Source organism: Mercenaria mercenaria, chromosome 5 (genome assembly GCF_021730395.1).
Source record: "Mercenaria mercenaria strain notata chromosome 5, MADL_Memer_1, whole genome shotgun sequence".
NCBI lineage: Eukaryota > Metazoa > Mollusca > Bivalvia > Venerida > Veneridae > Mercenaria > Mercenaria mercenaria.
In genome coordinates, this window is record NC_069365.1 from 51505303 (window position 1) to 51526410 (window position 21108).

Genomic DNA, 21108 nt, shown 5'->3' on the forward strand with positions numbered 1-21108 from the left:
TATTCAACGTCATCGTCACTAGATAATGTTCGCGGTCTCGCGCTTTTAAAGCAAACTGGAAACGGGAATCTATCACATTACATGCAGAACGACCGCAGGAGCTAGTGTCTATAATTTCTGTATCCATGCATTTTCATGCATCTCTCGTTCATTTCTGTTTGATGCAAAACACTATCATCTGCTTCTCACCCAGGAGAATTGAGGCTCGGTCCCAACCAGTGCCCACGTTTTCGATTTTCTCCGTATTCTAATGAACCATTTTTAGAGTGCTTTTTGAAGCGTTTTTCATATATTCTACATTATTATCTTGGAGTAAAAATATTTGCACCTATCCATTGTTTTGTTTTGTGGTCAGTTTATTTTCTAAGACTATTTTAGTTACACTTTACAGTCATTGACAAAGATGTTGTTACCCAAATTAAAAATGAGGAGTAAAACATATGTTACCTTCCCCACCCCTTCTTTCTATACCTGTTACAAATATCTATCATTTTTTTCGATGATGTTTAGCCCCTTCGAAGTACCAAGACAATTTGTGTGTCAAGCTTCAAAAATAACTTGAAAACGATAGGGACAGGAATGGCTATGGTTAATAGGCGTGTTCAATGTTGCTAATAAAATTAATGACAGTGGTACAATCAGTTGTGTGAATACTCTATTCAAATAATTTTTTAATTTTTTAACAAACTTGACTTTTTGATTTGTCAATCCAGAGGTTCGATGTTCAAATCATAGCCAGATACTATAATGTTCTGAGATGCTCTTAAGTGTCTTTCTTCCAGCTAAGAGGTCATAACTGGTTATAGCCAGGATAAATGAGCTGTACTTTATACCAAGCACGTTAAAGAATCAAGTCAGGTGTCTATTCGCAAAGAACTAGGATATATTTTATCTTTTAAATCAGTAGGGGCCTTCGTGGCTGAGTGGTTAAGGTCGCTGACTTCAAATCACTTACCCCTAATTGATGTGGGTTTCAGGCTCACTCGGGACGTTGACTTTTTAATGTGAGGAAGCCAACCAGCTGGCTTTTTACGGAAGGCCGGTGGTTCTACCCAAGTCCCCGCTCCTGGCAAAATAATGCATGGAGGGGCACCTGGGGACTTCCTCCACCATCAAAGCTGGAAAGTCGTCATATGATTTATAATTGTATCGGTGCGACATGAAACATAACAAAATAAATAAGTTTAAATCACTTACACATTTCCTTTCCCTTCGGTTGAGCAGATTTGATACATATAATAGTTCGTTTCGTGTTTTTCAACACTTTTCGCAGTTAAAGAGACTCTCTACAAAGGAGATTTTTTCCACTTCCGGTAAAATGGGAACAAGGCAAAATTTTCACAAAAAGCATAAAATATACACGAATTTCTGAAAGATTAAGTAGTTTCCGAGGCAGAGAATATGGTGTCGATATTTTCAAAGACGACAACCTGCTTGTCAGATGAATTTATTGGAAAATTATCGGCAGATTTACTGGAATTAACAGTTGAAAATTTGAAGAATATTCCAGGGGTTCAGTGTGAAAAGCAAGATGATTCCGTTTACCTCAAGGGACAATGGCACGACCTAGTTACGGCCTATATATCTTTAGAGCAATGTCTGTTTGATAAGGATAGTGGAGAAAGTGATAAAGAAGATGTTAAAGAGTCTGTTGATGCAATTGAAAATTCAAAGCCCCATCCAGTGTCCTCAAATGAATCAGACAGAGATGTATCTCCAGATATTGATTATAACTTTGTAACGGTTAAACAAGAGAAGGATGCAGGTGATTGGCTAACAACATTAAATCAGAGTAGTGAGAGTACTGGTGTTCTTGACCAAGACACTGATACAGATGACAAAAATGAAATAAAACGAAAGTTAAGATCAGGGGAAAAAACAATAAAAAGGTTCAAAAGTTCACCAGGTAGCCCTAGCAATAGTAAAGGCAGCTTTAAATGTAATAAATGTGACTATGTTGGTAAAAAAGAGAAACAGTTGCAAAGTCATATAGCAAGGAAACACCAGCGACCATTCAAATGTGACGTTTGTGGGAAGAAATATGGTTACAAAACAGATCTTGACCGTCATAAAATAGAAGTTCATAGCAAAACTGCCAATTATTACTGTAACATCTGTGACAAATACTTAAAGACAAAAGCATACATTGACGACCATATGTCTATGCATGCTGATAACTATGTGTATAATTGCAAAACATGTGACAAGTCCTTCAGTACTAAGCAGGTATTTGGAAAGCATATGAAGCAAAAACATCCATCTATACTTTTCGAAGTAGAAGACCTTGATGATGTTTTGCCTAGTGATGACACAAAGTCAAACTTAGAGAAAAGTTTAGAAGATGAGGCATCTAACGATGGTACAAACACTGAAAATGGTGATGACAAAAGTGCAGAAAAAAGTATTGAAGAATCCATAGATCAAAGTTTTGATTCTGACTATTTGTTCTTTCCTGAAGAGAAAGAAAAAATTGTTCATGAAAATAATCTGGTCAAGGTTACTTTGAAGAGAGGAAAGAACCGTGGAAGACCAAGAATTAAGTCCTATGTGGATGGAAGAACAGAATTTCCGTGCAGCCTGTGCAACTATATTGGAAAAAAAGAATCGCATTTAGAATATCATATCATCCGCAATCACAGCCAGAAATTCATTTGTGACATTTGTCAGAAACAGTTTGGCTACAACTGGGATCTGAAACGTCATAGAGAACAAGTCCATGCTGAAGCTTCATATATTTGCCATATATGCAGCAAGGCTTATAAAGTTAAGAAAAGTTTTGATGAACATCTAAAATCTCATGAAGCTGGTTATGTGAAATCAGTGTATCCCTGTCCACAGTGTGAAAAGTCATTTTCTGCAAAGCAAGTATTAGAAAATCATATAAAGATCAAACATTTAGGCATGAAGCAAAAAGAGAAACAGAAATATCTATGCCAGACATGTGGAGCTGAATTTTACCACAAATATAGCTACCAGAGTCATATGAATAAACACGCTGGTCTCATGCCATACAATTGTGACATTTGTGGTAGGTTTCCAGTAAATATAAATATTCAACATATTTTGTTTATCACATTCCTGACATACTTACAAGCCTTTTTTGCAATACAGAGGTCTAATACCGTTCCCTGGTTTGCAGATATTTTTTTCATTTGTTTACATTACAGCTTAAAGCTTTCAGTCACAGCAGTGCTTTTCCTTTGCAACAAATTCACAAAATTGTACATGAAAAGCGTGGTTGTGTTAAACATTTCTTGAAATTGGCTAAAGATTTACTTGGAATGTTTTTGTTGTTCAAGATAAATATCTGATAACTTGATTAAATCTTAATTGATCACAGTCATTTTGTGACATCATCATACATTCTTAGCAAATATTATTATCAGCTGTTGCTGGAATTTTAAATTTAGTGGGTTTATTATGTGGAAACATTGATCAGCTGAAACCTCTTCTGTGGTAGTTGAGGTGTTTGGGTTTTTTTTAGTCAAAATTTGGCCCCATTTCTTTCTCCAAAAAGTGTTTTTCCCCATTTTTGATAAAAATTCTCCAAACATTTTTAGCTCATCTGATTTTTTGAAAAAAAATGATGAGTTATTGTCATCACTTGAGCGGTTGTCGGCGTCGGTGTCGGCGTCGGCGTCTGCGTCGGCGTTGCCTGGTTAAGTTTTATGTTTAGGTCAGCTTTTCTCCTAAACTATCAAAGCTATTGCTTTGAAACTTGGAATACTTGTTCACCATCATAAGCTGACTCTGTATAGCAAGAAACATAACTCCTTCTTGATTTTTGCAAGATTTATGGCCCCTTTTGTACTTAGAAAATATCAGATTTCTTGGTTAAGTTTTATGTTTAGGTCAACTTTTCTCCTAAACTATCAAAGCTATTGCTTTGAAACTTGGAATACTTGTTCACCATCATAAGCAGACCCTGTACATCAAGAAACATAACTCCATCCTGCTTTTTGCAAGAATTATTGCCCCTTTTGGACTTAGAAAATCAGTTTTCTTGGTTAAGTTTTATGTTTAGGTCAGCTTTTCTCCTAAACTGTCAAAGCTATTGCTTTAAAACTTGCAACACTTGTTCACCATCATAAGTTGACCCTGTACAGCAAGGAACATAACTCCATCCTGCTTTTTGCAAGATTTATGGCCCCTTTTGGACTTAGAAATAGCAACCACAGCTGATAAAGAAATCAATGGCTTATCAGCTGGAATTCTGGTGATTTCTAGGGGTTAGTGTACTTTTTTCCCCCTAAAATCTTTTTTTGTCATGCTACAAAAACAAAAAAACTACCATTTAAAAGGTGATAAAATTATCTTTCTAACAGTATAAAACATTCATAAATCTGATTTACAGTCAATCCAGATGACCCAGTAATTAGTTAATCTGGCCACTGTTTATTGACAGCTTGTTGTTAATTGCTTTATTACTCGCCGCGGGCAATATGTACTCCTTTCAAATGCAAACGCGGGTCGCGTAGTGCTCATTAATATTCATATCACTTGTATCAGAAGACAGCCGATTGGACGACCTACACGTAGGTGTGTCTTAAATTTGCATACGACCCCCCAAACCGGAGAAATCGTTCCGTAAAGTTGACGTGAAAAATACGCCCAAATATACCATATTCGCTGAATTAACATTTATTTTTAATAAATACAAACCCTAACAATTAATTTGATACCGAAATTATGTTTCGGAACCTATTACAAGTATGCCGCATTTTCATTTTAAATTCAAACTCCCCGCTTCCATTTTTTTTTCACTCGGCGGTCCGCCATGTTGGAAAATTGATCAATTAGGTCAATGCGGTAAATCGATTGATTCGGCTCGAAAATCATGTAAAAAGACCTATTTCCACCGGTTTTTATTTGGAAAATATGTATGTCGGTAAAAAATATTAATATTTGACTGAAACTACGAAGCAGAAGTAATATTTATTGAGAAAATTCAATTTCGGAACAACGCTGAGGAACAGCTGACCGGAATTTCACTTTCGTTATGAATTATTTTCTTATTTAAGGAAAAGAGTCACGATTTACCCCCAGAAATGAATGTTCCAAGAAAGTGTTTTTATTTCCAATTAAAGTCTGTTAATAATTGTTATTACTTACGCAATTTCAATGCATAAAAGGACGATTTTTCATACGCGTTTCGTACTCAACCTGTTCGTACCTAACGGGTACGAAAAAATGAAAATATCAATTCAATAGTATTGTTCATACATAGCACGTGTCTAATGATTATTATATATTATTTTTGTTTAGGAAATCATTTGAAAAGTATATGTATAATAATTTAAAATGTATAGTCATATACTGATACAGTTTACACTATGTATTTCAGAATTACATCTGGAGTCATGACCGGTCTAAGCCATCTTGCCGGTCCACTGGAATATCTGATACATTAAATTTCTTAATTAAACTGATAGATTAAGTTTTTATATGCTTTATTTTAGAATCCTAGTCCTATACATTATGTCTTGTATGTCTTATGAAAAAAACAGTGAGAATATGGTAACATACTTGAACTTGGACAGCGTTGGAGTCGAGATATAACAATTAGAAAAAAAAAAAAAATCGTAACCATGTCTCATTGTAAGTGAAATATAAAGGCAACTATACACCTTATGCCAAAACAGACACCAGAAATGTATTCTACAGGAAAAATACCATAAGTATGCCAAATTTCAGCTACTTACCATTTAAAATGAGTGGAAGACCAAACATTAATGTAAACATAGGAGTTTTAACGGTCCGCGACTGCGAATCAGTTCCTTATTATTTATATAGAGGAAAAATTCCAGAAAATATGACGTTTTAAGAAATTTCAAATCTTCATAACTTTTTTATTTTTTAAGATATTTCAAAAATTTAAAAAGTTCTTTGTTTGATTATTTAAGCAGAATATGAATATGTTATTAAAACACTGGTTAAGCTACTTTGAAAAATCAGCTGTGGTTGCTATTAGAAAATATCAGATTTCTTGGTTAAGTTTTATGTTTAGGTCAACTTTTTCTCTTAAACTATCAAAGCTATTGCTTTGAAACTTGCAACACTTGTTCACCATCATAAGCTGACCCTGTACAACAAGCAACATAACTCCATCCTGCTTTTTGCAATAATTATTGCCCCTTTTGGACTTAGAAAATCATTTTCTTGGTTGAGTATTATGTTTAAGTCAACTTTCCTCATAAACTATCAAAGCTATTGCTTTAAAACTTGCAACAGTTTTTCACCATCATAAGTGGACACTGTACATCAAGAAACATAACTCTATCCTGCTTTTTGCAAGAATGATGCCCCTTTTTAGACTTAGAAAATCATGGGTAGGACAATATTTCTATTACACAAAAAAAAAATCAGATGAGTGTCAGCACCCGCAAGGCGGTGCTCTTGTTTACATATTCCAACAAAAGTCCTAGTAGATTTACATGATTATGTACATCATTCTATTAAAACAAAGGATAGATTGCTTAACAGTCATTTTAACATATTTATGATTTTAAAACTGTTTAAAAGACTGTGTTTACAAGTCTGCATACCAGCCAAATAAATAAAATAGATAAATTAGAGATTCGTTTCAGGACTATGTCGAACCTCTCGAAAGATGAGAATAAATAGCAGCATATGAAACTAGACATGCAAAAGTGCAAAAACTGAGCTTTTGTTTGTCCTGTATGCATCTATACATTTGCATGCTGTTGGTTTTTTAGCATTCTGCTTCAAATACTACTTTCATAATTATTCTTTATCATAGGGACTTAAGTAAAGTTTTTGTTAAGCTTAAGGTATTATTGTTAAAGTAATTAATTAGCATGTATTATTTTTGTATCTACAGCTAATTTGTTGCCTTTTACATTGTCTTTAAATCATTATATTGAAACTGAACTTAAAAAATCTTTGTACTTATGTAGGTAAGGCATTTGCCAGTGAACATTCAGTGAAAGAGCACCAGATAACTCACAGAGATACGCGAGAATTCCACTGTCATATTTGTCCAAAGTCATTCAAGACATCTTCAGCGCTTAATGCTCATGTCGCAATACACGATGACAAGCGGGATTACAAATGTTCTGTATGTGGTAAAGGTATGTACATACGTAACATGCTTATAACAATAGTTAAATAATTTTTAGCTTGACTATTTGAAGAACGAAGAATAGGTAGAGCTGATGCACTTATTCTACCAGTACCACATCATTCCACTCAAAGTTTGTCCATTTTGTGTTCTGTTCATTTTCAGTGCACCTCTTCAAGGCATTAACAATAGTGTACACACAATAACTTTATCTAGTGATAACATCACACTACAGCATGCTTTGTTTAATATGAAAACATATGGAGTCATGTTAGCATTGTAATTTTCACTGTTTCAGACATTTATTTTGACCTATAACTGTGTCTGTGTGACTTTAAACCCAGTAAATCAAATAGTTTTGGCCAATAAACAGAGGAGACTATGATGATAGTTTAAACTAATCTCTTTGGGCTAGAGTATAGAATGTCAGTCAGTGATTTTTTTTGCACTTTTGGGAAAAGGTCCGGTACCAGATTAATTGGGAAAAATAGCAGGGTTTTTACTCAGATTGGGAATTTTTATAGTTGATTAATAACATCATTTAGAATGCTTCTTCCTTTAATTCCATGTAAATATCATCAAACAAACTGTTTGAATGGACAAACTGTTTGAATGGTTAAATCATGGTGAATGTCAATGTAACTAAGTTTTCCTTCTGCAATCATCAAAATGCAAACTTAATTTGGTCATTTGGGGAATTTTTGGATGATCATTGGAAAAAAGATTGCATTTTTCAATTGGGAAAAGGTCCTTTTAGGGGTACTTTATAAAGAAGGAAAAAAATCGCTGTCAATCATTTTTCAAAGTTTAGACAAGCTGCTAGACTGATAAATGAAAAATGCTTATAAGGCGTAAAAAAATTGTTTGTTCCTGGTATCCCAACCTACCCTAAATTTTTGACTTGACCCTAAATGTTTTATGGCCTTGGAGAAGTTGCAAAACTGCACTTTTTAAGCTTTAAACATGGTCAGTGATGTTTGAAATCAACTAACTGATGCTCTAAAGGCATAACCCCCTTATTTGTATTTATTTTTTGACACAAAAATAATTTCCGAAAAGTCTCAATAAAATAAAATTAAAAAACAAAACAAATTGCGACCTACCTACCCAAATTTTTGTTAGCATTACCGGAAACAGAATTTTCTTGTTTAGGCCTTCAGGGTTTCAGAAATCTGCAAATTTATTGGTAGCCCATTGGGCTACCAAAATTTTAATCTGGTAGCCCGAACATTTAAGTTTATTTGGCAATGGCCATTTCGGTTTATTTACTATGTGCTTCTATACTACAGTGGATGGAATGATTAAATTATTAGAGATTTCATAATTTTAGCCATACGCACGTTGTTATAAATTTTGTTCTCTTAAGTAGCAATTAACATTACTCCCTTTTACATTTTAAAAGATAAAACTACATGTTTTTAAACTAAGAAATATTATCAGGAGTACTCCCGGAAATTATTGCAACATGGCAATAAAAAAAAGAGAGGAAATCAATTTTTATAAGCTTGCAAATTCCTAAGAACTTACTAACTTAGAGCTGTATGAATTGTAATTTATCTCAAGTTGATCCTTTCTGATTCTAAACATCTGACTGGTTTAATAAACAGACTAGAACCGCGTATATAACGTCTCTCAGTTTCTTGACACTGTGTATTCACTTATCCGAATTTATGTTTGTCCAAAATTCTGTATACTTTCTGATATTTTGCAAAATCATTGTTGATTTTTGTTGCATGTTAGGCAAGTATTTAAATTGAAAAGCATAAACAATCAGTGTAAGCACTAAACTGTCTCAATATCAAATATCTGTTCTTTTGGATTCTGATCGCCCGATAAATATTACACTTTGGCAGGTGGCGCTACAATGACGTAGTTTTAAGACTGGTTTGCATATTGTTTTAAACAATACCTATCAGCGACTTTGATGTTATTGGATCAGTCTAAAATCAATCTTGCACATGTTTTTGTGTTATCATAAAGTTCAAATGAAGTCACTTACTTTTTATTTGAAGTAATTTGTAACCTCTCTCTCTCTTTAGCTTTCTCTGTAGAAATATGTTGTATTACGTGCTCTCCTGCAATATTTATATTTATATGTATGCACTGTTTTCTTCAGCCTCGTATATCATTTATAATTGTGTTATTACCTCATGTTGTCATGTTTATTTGCATGATCTGAGTGAAATAAAGAAATTGACATTGTAAACATTTGCCTGCGGGTACGATTAAATGATTAATTGTTTGCCGATTGTGACAGTAGGTGTTAAGATAATTAAAGCCTCGGGCATGTATCTCCTCATAAACAAGGGGATTATAGACAACTATTAAAATTATATTTGAAGACTAAATTAATGATTTCCGGGCTACTCGATACGGAGTTTCAAGGTAGCCCGCCGGGCACGCTCTGAAAAAATTTAGCAGCCCGACAGAATTTTCTGGTAGCCCCCGAGCTCCGGGCATGGGATTTCTGAAACCCTGGGCCTTACTAAAAATACATAATTCAAAATGAAAGATCTATTTTATTTCACTATATATTTGTCTGTCAGTTTGTCAGAGTTTTATGAAGATGAAAGAATTAGGACTGGAAATTGTTAACTTTATCTTTGCAGAAAGATGAAAGAAGCTGCCCCAGATTATTTCTATAAAGTAGTCTTAAATAAATTAAGTGAAAGCACTTACATGTAAACACTGTTACAGGTTTAGTGTTGAGATTGAGATAAGTTTCGAACATTTATGGTTTCAATACTAGTAGTTACTACTTATCAACTTCTTTCTATTGTGATTACAGGCTTTATACAGAAGCAGTCGTTAATAAGACATGAACGTATACACAGTGGCTACAAACCATTCTCTTGTGCTCTCTGTTCACGAGTTTTCACTGACAGTGCAACTATCCGTAAACACATGATTCTCGTGCATAAAAGTGATCCACATGATTGGCAGGGAGATGTTATCTCTGATCTTAAAAAACAGGGTGATATGTGGCAGGGTGATCTAACCTCTGAACCTAAAAAAGAACCAGACTTCCGGAGGAAGGCAGACAGAGAGAGGCATTTTCAGTTAGAGCAGGCATCAGATGGAAATTCCGCGGCAGAACAGGCAATGGAAAGACAAAACTGTGAGACAGGAAGACAAGAACCTAGTCAAAATAGTGATGGTCACTTTTCACGCGAAGATAGTTACACTGAAGTGAACCAGTGTAGCTACAATGAAATGAGCCAAGAGAGCTCAAATACAACTAATCAGGATGGTTCTAATAGCTTACAACAGATTGGTCCAGATGGTTCAGGTCAGAGCAGAACTATAGGAATGAGTCAAGGAGGTGAAGGAATGAATTCAGAGTTAAAGAAAACAGAGTTCTGGCGAGGCGATGGATATGTTGACAGTCACAGGCCTGCCGATGCTTGGCAAGCAGGTGCTAGTAGACAGCCAGAACAGATGAGACTGGAGGATTTGATGGAACTGAAGAGGTCTGCAGAATACTGGCCGGCAGGAATCGTTCTCGATGCTAGTCGGCATAGCGAGTATTTCCATGGCGACAATATTCCAGATCCACGGAAACAGATTGAATTTTGGCAGGGACAGACAGTACCTGAGCAGAAGCAGCAGAATGATCAAATGCAGGGACAGCTTACCACATTGCAAAATCTCAATTATAGTAACCAGTCGTAGGGACAACCACAGTGCGCCAGTAAGAAAATTGCCTTTTATGGATTAACAATTCCATATCCTTGTTCCATTTGTTTTTTGCATAGTTGCCTTCTTGTCAGATGTGCTATATAGAAATTCTGAGGAGTACACCTAATACTTGCAAATTTATCTTGACATTCTACAGTTTATATCTAGTAATTTAATGGTAGACTTGTATATTAGCAAGACTTCAGTTGGCAGTAAATACACATCCCTGGCAGAATTTATTGTTGATAAATTGAAAACGGTACTTTTATATCATATTGTATTGAGATACTGAGTAGCATAACTCAAACTAAAATATGATTTTGTTGTACATGTATAAAGTTTTAGAATCTGAATAGTCAGCCACCATATTAAAAAAAATATTTGAAAATTTTATGAGCCAAATATTAACATAGAGATTTACAGTGAGAAACACATCTTCTGCCATTTTTGTGTGGAAAGAACACTAGATTTAATCTTTCATTTAAATATCTTTCTTTAAAGACATTTTTAGTGATGTATGACTTGTCTTTTGGTTTTAGCGTAATATAGAAGAAATTTGAGAAATAACTGTTCGAATTCAATGAATCGGACAGTAGTTAATGTTAATATGCTTGCCAGAAAATAAAGCAGTCTTGTATAAATATCAATCTAGTGTACATAGGAAATGATTGTATTTATTTTAAGTGTTTAGTGTTTGCAGCACTGCATTATTAGCTAGATTGTTTATGAACTTGCGTGAAATTTTTAAAAATCTATAATTATCAAATGTTGTGATTTTATTTGAGTGTTATATATTCATTTTACCATGTATATTTACACTTTTTCATACAGCCATTTTACATTTAAATCTTTAAAACAAGACTCTCTGTGTGTGCTTTGTGTGGAGTTGTTACATGTCAAACCTATGCTAAAGATGCCTGCCATTAGAAACACCCTAGCTCCAAAGACCACTGCTTTTTTTTTTAGCTCGACTTTCTAAAGAAAAAGTAGAGCTATTGCACTCACCCCAGCATCGGCATCACCATTGATTAAAGTTTTTAATAAAGTCAAATATCTCTGTTACTATCAAAGCAATTGACTTGAAGCTTAAAATAGTTATTTACTATCAAAGTCTACACCAGGAGATACAATCCCCATAACTCTGATTATTGAATTTGACAGGGTTATGCCCCTTTTTAACTTAGAATTTTTTGGTTAAAGTTTTTGATAAAGTCAAATATCTCTGTTACTATCAAAGCTTTTGACTTGAAACTAAAAATAGCTATTTACTATCAAAGTCTACACCAGTAGAAACAATCCCCATACAGTGCTCCAGCTAGGATTAAAAAAGGGCAGGGTGCTGGCACTGAAAAGGGCACTTCTGGGGTGGTGGTCGGTCTGGGACCGTGCTCCCCCAGGAAAAAAATATAACTGGTCCATGCATTCAGTGCATTTTAACATACATTAGGCATGTTTTTTGGCACACTTTAGGCATGGTATAAGGCATACTTTATCTTTTAATAGGCTATGTCTGTCATCTCTAATACACCTTTTTATTAACTAAAAATTCTGCAGTTTGTATTTTACTTGGCATTGATTTTCAACTTGTAACATTTCTTTGTAATTGTATACTGAATAACAATATCTATGTGTTTAGGCCTATTTTACTTGTCACAATTTCAGTACACATCTTCTCCATGTACTTGATATTTATAAATTTATACCTGCAACATATATACAGAAAATAAAGTTTAAACTTCCACTTAAATAAATGAAATCAGGCAAAGTTTTTAACTTACAACAGTCTAAAAGCAAGTTTAGCACTTGTAATAGAACGTATTCCGGGTATCCAAAATTTTATATCCAGATATGGTTACACTTTTTTCAAAAGTCGTCTAATGTCCAGTTTAAACAATATTTTTGAAAAATTATTATGATGCAAAGACAGTTTAACAGCATTTTACAGTATCTGACATTAAAGTGTTCCCTTTCATTACATCTTAGTAAACTAATTTCAAAGAAATCTTCATGAAAAATCGGCAATTTCACAAAGCAGACGACAACCTACTTTCGATTTCAAAAACTTGTAAAGCAATAAAATCAAAATATTTTCCTATTTAAATTTGATTGTGATTGATTTTTATTAATTAGATTTAAATGACTGTTGTCTGGACTTAAATTTCAGTTGTGTATAAAGGGATATTTACGACTATTATTACCGAAAACGAAAGTACACTTTGACAGGTGGCGCGAAAATGATAATGATTTCAGACTGGTTTGCAAACTGTTTTAACACTAAGGTTCAGTGATTTTAATGCTAGTCTAAAATGTCATGGTCTGCCTCAGGCACGATTACAGCTGGTAATTGTTTAGTTGTTTGCTAATTATGTCAGTGCATCCCCCCCCCCCCCCCCGGCGTGTATCACTCGGTAAAAAGGGGGCAATAAAGCAGTGTATTATAATCACTGAGGCAAAAAAGGGAAGTTTGGCTAAAAAAAAAGAAATGAATGGGCAGTGTGCCTGGCGGGGCAACAGCGCGGAACGAATTTCGGAACGGGCGATGCGCCCTGCTGTAAATAACTAGCTGGAGCACTGCCATAACTTTGATTGAATTTTGACAGAGTTATGTTCCTTTTTAACTTAGAGTATTTTGGTTAAAGTTTTGTATAACATCCAATATCTCTGTTACTTTCAAAGCTATTGACTTGAAACTTAAAATATTTATTATGGCCCCCTTTGAAAAAGGAGGGGTATATTGTTTTGCAGATGTCGGTCGGTCGGTTGGTCGGAATGTAGACCAATCCGTTTCCGGATGATAACTCAAGAACGCTTGGGCCTAGGATCATGAAAGTTGATAGGAAGGTTGGTCATCACCAGCAGATGACCCCTATTGATTTTGAGGTCTGTATGTCAAAGGTCAAGGTCACAGTGACCCTGAACAGTAAAACGGTTTCCGGATGATAACTCAAGAACACTTGGGCCTAGGATCATGAAAGTTGATAGGGAGGTTGGTAATGACCAGCAGATGACCCCTATTGATTTTGAGGTCAGTATGTTAAAGGTCAAGGTCACAGTGACCCTGAACAGTAAAACGGTTTCCGGATGATAACTCAAGAACGCTTGGGCCTAGGATCATGAAAGTTGATAGGGAGGTTGGTAATGACCAGCAGATGACCCCTATTGATTTTAAGGTCAGTATGTTAAAGGTCAAGGTCACAGTGACCCTGAACAGTAAAACGGTTTCGGGATGATAACTCAAGAACGATTAGGCCTAGGGTCATGAAAGTTGATAGGGAGGTTGGTAATGACCAGCAGATGACCCCTATTGATTTTGAGGTCAGTATGTCAAAGGTCAAGGTCACAGTGACCAGGAACAGTGAAATGGTTTCCAGGCAATAACTCAAGAGCGCTTGGGCCTAGCATCAGGAAAATAGTTAGGTTGGCCATGACCAGCAGATGACCCCTATTGATTTTGAGGTCATTAGGTCAAAGTTCAAGGTTTACATTGCCCAGGAACAGTTAAATGGTTTCTGATCTTCTCGTCCAAAACCATAGGGCCTAGGGCTTTGATATTTGGTATGTAGCAAAATCTAGTGGTCCTCTACCAAGATTGTTCAGATTATTTCCCTGGGTCAAATATGACCCCACCCCTAGGGTCACATGGTTTATATAGACTTATATAGGAAAAAACTTTGAAAAACCTCTTGTCCAAAACCACAGGGCCTAGGGCTTTGATATTTTGTATATGACATCATCTAGTGGTCCTCTACTAAGATTATTCAAATTATTCCCCTAGGGTCAAATATGGCTCTGCCGTGGGGGTCACATGGTTTACATATACTTATATAGGGAAAAACTTTGAAAATCTTCTTGTCCATACCACAAAGACTATGGCTTTGGTAATTTGTAATGTAGCATCATTTAGTGGTTCTCTACTAAGTTTGTTCAAGTTATCCCTCTCGGGTCAAATATGGCCCCGCACCAGAGATCATATGGTTCATATAGACTTATACAGGGAAAAACTTAGAATCTTCATGTCCATAACTTACATCATTCAAATTTGGACCACATGTATAGTTTTGAGTGGCAAGATGAACCTTGACATGAGTTGACCTTGATCTTGACCTAGTGACCTACTTTCACATTTCTGTACCTACAGCCTTCAAATTTGGATCACATGCATAGGTTTGTGTACTGAAAAAGACTTTGACCTTGTTATTGACCTAGTGACCTACTTTCACATTTTTGAAGGTACAGGCTTCAAATTTGGACCACATGCATAGTTTTTTGTTCCAAAATAAAATTTGACCTTGATTTTGACCTAGTGACCTACTTCCACATTTCTCAAGCTACAGCCTTCAAATTTGAACCACAAGCATAGTTTTGTGTACTGAAATGAACTTTGATCTTGAGATTGACCTAGTGACCTACTTTCACATTTCTGAAGGTACAGGCTTCAAATTTAGACCACTTGCATAGTTTTGTGTTCCGAAATGGAATTTGTGTTTACAGTGAGCATATAATTTCTGTTCCTTGTGCAATTACTGAATGCATCAAGGGGGGCATTTCGTGTTCGACTAGCTCTTGTTTAATATCAAAGGCTACACCAGAAGAAACAACCCCCCATAACTCTGATTTGAATTTCGACAGAGTTATGCCCCTTTTACCAGCAAGGCTCTAATTCAGAGTAACACGCTGAGAAAAGTCGAGCATGCTGTCTTCAGCTCTTGTTGATGTAAGTGATCACTGTAGATCTGGTAATTTTTGCAAGGTTTTATTTAGTGATTTCATAACAGCTTTATTGGCAACTTGAAACTTGTTGGAAGTCCAAATTCTAATTAAATCCTGAATTTTTTTAAATATCAGTCCGACTTTGTAATATCTATTCTAACATGATCCGATTTATTTTTCACTATTAAACAAAGAACCTGAAACTGTTGTGTTATTATGCAACACACAGTTTGAATGATTACAATTATTATGTCATAGCGGCAAACGTCATAGTGGTGTCCTGTAAAAGAAAACCCACTGAGAACCAGTAAATATTTGTTGAATATCTTCAAAGATGTAGACAGTTATCCTTGATAACTTGTTAGAATCAAAATAATATATCTCATTTAGTGATTTGCTCTTGAATAAAATCATTGTTTGTCATTCAGATGTATATTATTATATCGCTTGAGATATAATTGCTTCACATTTCAACTCCAAACAATGTTGTTGTTTTTTCGACAAATCATTAAATGAGATATATTTCTCAAATAGAAACAGGGCCTTGGCTTGTTACAATACTTAACTGTGCAATATTTCTGTCTAAGTTTTTGTGTATGTGTATGTTTGTGTTTTGTTGTTTTTTTTTTTAAGGAAAATAATACAGCCTTTGATATATGTGAGGTGTGTTTTGTTTAAATATCTACTTTGCACTGTTTTTGGATGTTAAAATGTGCTACACCTGAATTGTTAAAAACGCTAAATTACTTTTGTTTGGAGACTGTACTTAAAATCTGTGAAGAAGTCAATATAATGTGGTATGTTTACATTATAAATGGTATGATTGTAACAAGTATAATTTTGTGCCCCTCCCATAAATAATGTAGGGCATATAGAGCATCAGTATGTTTGTGTTCAGAAAATCATTTCTTGCATAATTAGAAGATTTTTTGTACGCATGACAAAGACCTTTAACCTTGAGCCTGCTGGCGGCAAGTGATTCTGCCTTCGCGACCAGTGTAGACCAAGATCAGCCTGCACATCTGTGCAGGCTGATTACAGTCTACACTGTTTGCTATTCAGTCAGTAAATTTTCAGTTAACACCCCTTCAAATAAATGGTATTGCCCAAATTGAACAATAGACCAGTCCATTTTAGAAATTTAGCAGGGTAAAGGTAAACTCAAAGTTCAAAGTCACGAGGTAAAAGATTTTGTCATTTTTTTGTCGGGAGTACATTGTATAACTTTTTAATGCACGGATATTCAAATAACTTCACTCATATATGCACCATAACAAAGCAATTTGTGTTTGTAGAAACAGTATGCTATACCTGAATCTAAAGATACTGTGAAACAGCTTATTTTATCTGGGTAAAATAATGTGATTTTGGCCAAAACGGTTATTTCATGGAGATTTGAATTCGTGGATTTTAAATTTTGAAGATAAGGTTTATTAGTTGGGATATTATTTCGTGGGTTGACGCAACCGTGAAATCCACGAAAATTAATAGTCCAATAATATCAATGATTTTACAGTAGTAAGTCCTGTATGATGCTGGTCTGACATGCTATGTATACATTTTTTGGCTAAAACTGTAGAGTACTTCAAAAGCTCTTGGAGTTATCAATATTTTAACAACATGGAAATTAACCTGTAAAAATCTTCTATTTACATACCACATAATGAAACCAATTTCTTAAAAAAAACATAACAGTAACTTCTTGAAAAATCATTAAATGCTTATTTTGGCCAGTATTTGAATTTCACACATTTGATGGTCCGGCTAATTAATGAGTGACTGAAAGAAGGAAAAGTAATACAATTTTCAGATGAAATCAGATTTTATTTGAAACCCAAGATTTTTTTTAAGCCAAGAAATGTCAGTCTTTTAAAAAAGAAAAATATAAAGTTTTTGTTCTCAAAAATGCGTTAGGCATCGGTAAAGCCTAAGTTATTGAATATATGTGTTGTATAAAGGTTTGGTCTCGGACTGCTTATTTTATGCACTTAGATATTTTTTATTATATTGTTGAGCTACAATGTAATATTATCATTGATGTTTTTGTTTCGATATTATTTCATTTGAAAGATCTTATTTTCTTGTCAAAAATGGTTGTTTTATAGTTTTGTCTCTTGGAAAAATTTTTAATGTCAGTAAATTATCTGCAACAGTGTATTAGATAAAAATGTTAGTTTGTATGCTTTACTTAGAAATTATATCTCATTTACAAAGTAGTTTTGTTGTTGATTTATAACCCAAACTTATTTACAGTAGTTTTGCAAGTTTTGATCAACTTCTTTTCAAATGTAGAATTTGATTTAAGGCTTTTTTAACTCATCAGATTTTTGAAAAACATTGGTAGAAACAAAGTTTTTTTGTTCAGGTCCATAAATATGTAAGAGCTACAGCTCTGAAACTTTGCACCTTTCTTAATTATTTAGGGGACTATGTAGGCCAAGAATCAGTCAGAATTATGACCCTTTTTGTACTTAAAAAACTTGAGTTTCTGGATTAAAATTTTTGTTGGTTAAATTTTTTTTGTTTAAGTCCATAAAACTGTAAGAGCTACAGTTCTGAAACTTTGCACCTTTCTTAATTATCATTATGGGATTATGTAGGCCAAGAATTATCAGTCAGAATTATGACCCTTTTTGTACTTAAAAAATTTGAGTTTCTGGGTTAAATTTTTAGCTCGACTATACGAAGTATAAGGAGAGCTATCCTACTCGCCCCGGCGTCGGCGTCTTTCCGCGTCCCCAGCTTGGTTAAAGTTTTGGTGCACTTTCTCTTTTTTCAATTTATCTCTGTAATTACTTGATGGATTTGATTCAAACTTGAAATACTTATTCCTCATCATCATCCACATCATCTGACATAAGGGCTATAACTCTGGCACCAATATTTCATGAATTATCCCCCCTTTTCACTTAGATTTTCAGGTTAAAGTTTTAATGCACTTTCACTCTATCTCTGTTATTACTAAATGGATTTGATTCAAACTTAAAGTAGTTGTTCAACATCATTACCCACATCATATGACACAAGGTGCATAACTCTGGCACCATTTTTTCATGAATTATTCCCCCTTTTTACTTAGAATTTCAGGTTAAAGTTTTGGTGCACTTTCACTCTACCTCTGTTATTACTGAACGGATTTGATTTAGACTTAAAATAGTTGTTCAGCATTATCACCCAGATCATATGACACAAGATGCATAACTCTGGCACCATTTTTTCATGACTTATTCCCCCTTTTTACTTAGAATTTCAGGTTAAAGTTTTGGTGCACTTTCACTCTACCTCTGTTATTACTGAATGGATTTGATTCAAACTTAAAATAGTTGTTCAGCATCATCACCCACATCATATGACATAAGATGCATAACTCTAGCACCATTTTTTCATGAATTATTCCCCCTTTTTACTTAGAATTTCAGGTTAAAGTTTTGGTGCACTTTCACTCTACCTCTGTTATTACTGAACGGATTTGATTTAGACTTAAAATAGGTGTTCAGCATTATCACCCACATCATATGACACAAGATGCATAACTCTGGCACCATTTTTTCATGACTTATTCCCCCTTTTTACTTAGAATTTCAGGTTAAAGTTTTGGTGCACTTTCACTTTACCTCTGTTATTACTGAATGGATTTGATTCAAACTTAAAATAGTTGTTCAGCATCATCACCCACATCATATGACACAAGATGCATAACTCTGGCACCATTTTTTCATGACTTATTCCCCCTTTTTACTTAGAATTTCAGGTTAAAGTTTTGGTGCACTTTCACTCTACCTCTGTTATTACTGAATGGATTTGATTCAAACTTAAAATAGTTGTTCAGCATCATCACCCACATCATATGACACAAGATGCATAACTCTAGCACCATGTTTTCATGAATTATTCCCCCTTTTTACTTAGAGTTTCAGGTTAAAGTTTTGGTGCACTTTCACTCTACCTCTGTTATTACTGAATGGATTTGATTCAAACTTAAAATAGTTGTTCAGCATCATCACCCACATCATATGACACAAGATGCATAACTCTGGCACCAATATTTAATGAATTATGCCCCTTTTTGCTTAGGATATACTTATATAGTGTTTTGATACATTTTATCTTTACCTCTCTTATTACTTTAAGTTGATATTTTTGACATAGACTCAGGCTATTGTGCAATATCTTCATCCACAATTGGAGTCATTAAACACTCCAGTGACAGCTCTAGTTTCCTGAGATGTGCCCAGTTTCACTATCCAGCATCGAAATAGTCGAGCACGCTGTCTCCTGTGACAGCTCTTGTTTGTTTAGGTCCACCTTTGTTTCTCCTGGGTTAAATTTTTTGTTTAGGTCCACCTTTGTTTCTCGTCATAATATGACTGTGCAGACCAAAAACCATATCTCCAATTTACATTTTGTCAGATGGCCCTTTTTGTTGTTAAAAATCTGAGATTCTTGGTTAAAAAGTTTTGTTTGTCACCTTTTCTCAAAAAAACTAAAAGAGCTACAGCTTTGAACCTTTACACACTTGTTTATCATCATTAGGGGGACTATGTAGGCATAGAACCATAACTCTAACCTGCATTTTGTCAGAATTATGGCCCTTTTTAGCTCCACTTTTCGGAGAATAGGGGTGCTATTTTACTTACCCCAGCTCCAGCGTGAGCTATCTTGGTTTAAGTTTTTCGGCAACCTTTGTTTTTCTGTCATATCTTTGTTACTATTGCTTATATCTTACTGTAACTTCACATAAACCTTGTCCAGCATACAAACAAAGTATGTACAGGGGCTGGGCCCATTTTACCCAAGGTCAAGGTCACCAAGTTGTTATACTAGGAATTATTTTCATGTTAATTTTCTTGAAAGCTTCATTTATAGACATATCTTTAGTACTTTACAAGATAATGACTTGAAAATATTTCTTTATAATCATCATCTGCATATGTGGTTACAATCCCCATAACTGTAGTTGTATTTTTGACAGAATTATGCCCCTTTCAAACTTAAAGTTTTTTGGCAATCTTCGCTTTCTGGATATAACTTTAGTACAATATAAGATAAATACTTGAAACTTAAAATGTATCTTTATCATCATCATCTGCATGTGTGGTAACAATCCCCATAACTCTTGATTTGTATTTTTTACCAAATTATGCCCCTTTCATACCTTTTTTGACAATTTTGTTTTCTGGACATAACTTTGGTACTATATAAGAAAATGATTTGAAACTCAAATAATATCTTTACCATCATCATCTTGGGTGTATCTGCCTTTTTAAAATAGAGGTATCTTATTGAGACATAAATTCATTTTACTGTCAAATCGCCAAGTAGTGGAGCGCGCTGTTTTACGGACGGCTCTTGTTGTACTTTAAATTAACTTAGAAAATCTGAACTATAACTCTTTGCTTACATATTGTCCAGCACTTGCAGATGAGCGATGGAACCTGTAGGTGCTGCTCTTGTTTTAAAACCTAGGATACAGTAAGGAAATTTGGCAAATAAAAAAGATATGGTCAAGTGCTTGATGACAAGGTGAGCTTTTGTGATCACCTGTCTGCATCGTCCGTCCACAATTTATTGTGAACACGATAGAAACCACATTTTGCAATTGATTTTAATGAAACTTGCACACAACTTGTATTGGCATA

The 21108-nt window shown here is 34.6% G+C and overlaps 1 protein-coding gene across 1 annotated transcript in view; it reads left to right on the forward strand.

The window, feature by feature from the left end:
- Window positions 1–1319: 1319 nt before the first annotated feature.
- The window catches only part of LOC123557196 (zinc finger protein 729-like), a 42262-nt gene continuing 22473 nt past the window's right edge, over window positions 1320–21108 (forward strand). The window contains exons 1-3 of the mRNA XM_045348510.2: window positions 1320–3028; window positions 6918–7091; window positions 9870–10749. Coding sequence (XP_045204445.2) covers window positions 1402–3028; window positions 6918–7091; window positions 9870–10749 — 2681 coding nt within the window. The 5' untranslated portion in view covers window positions 1320–1401. The remainder of the gene's footprint in view (window positions 3029–6917; window positions 7092–9869; window positions 10750–21108) is intronic.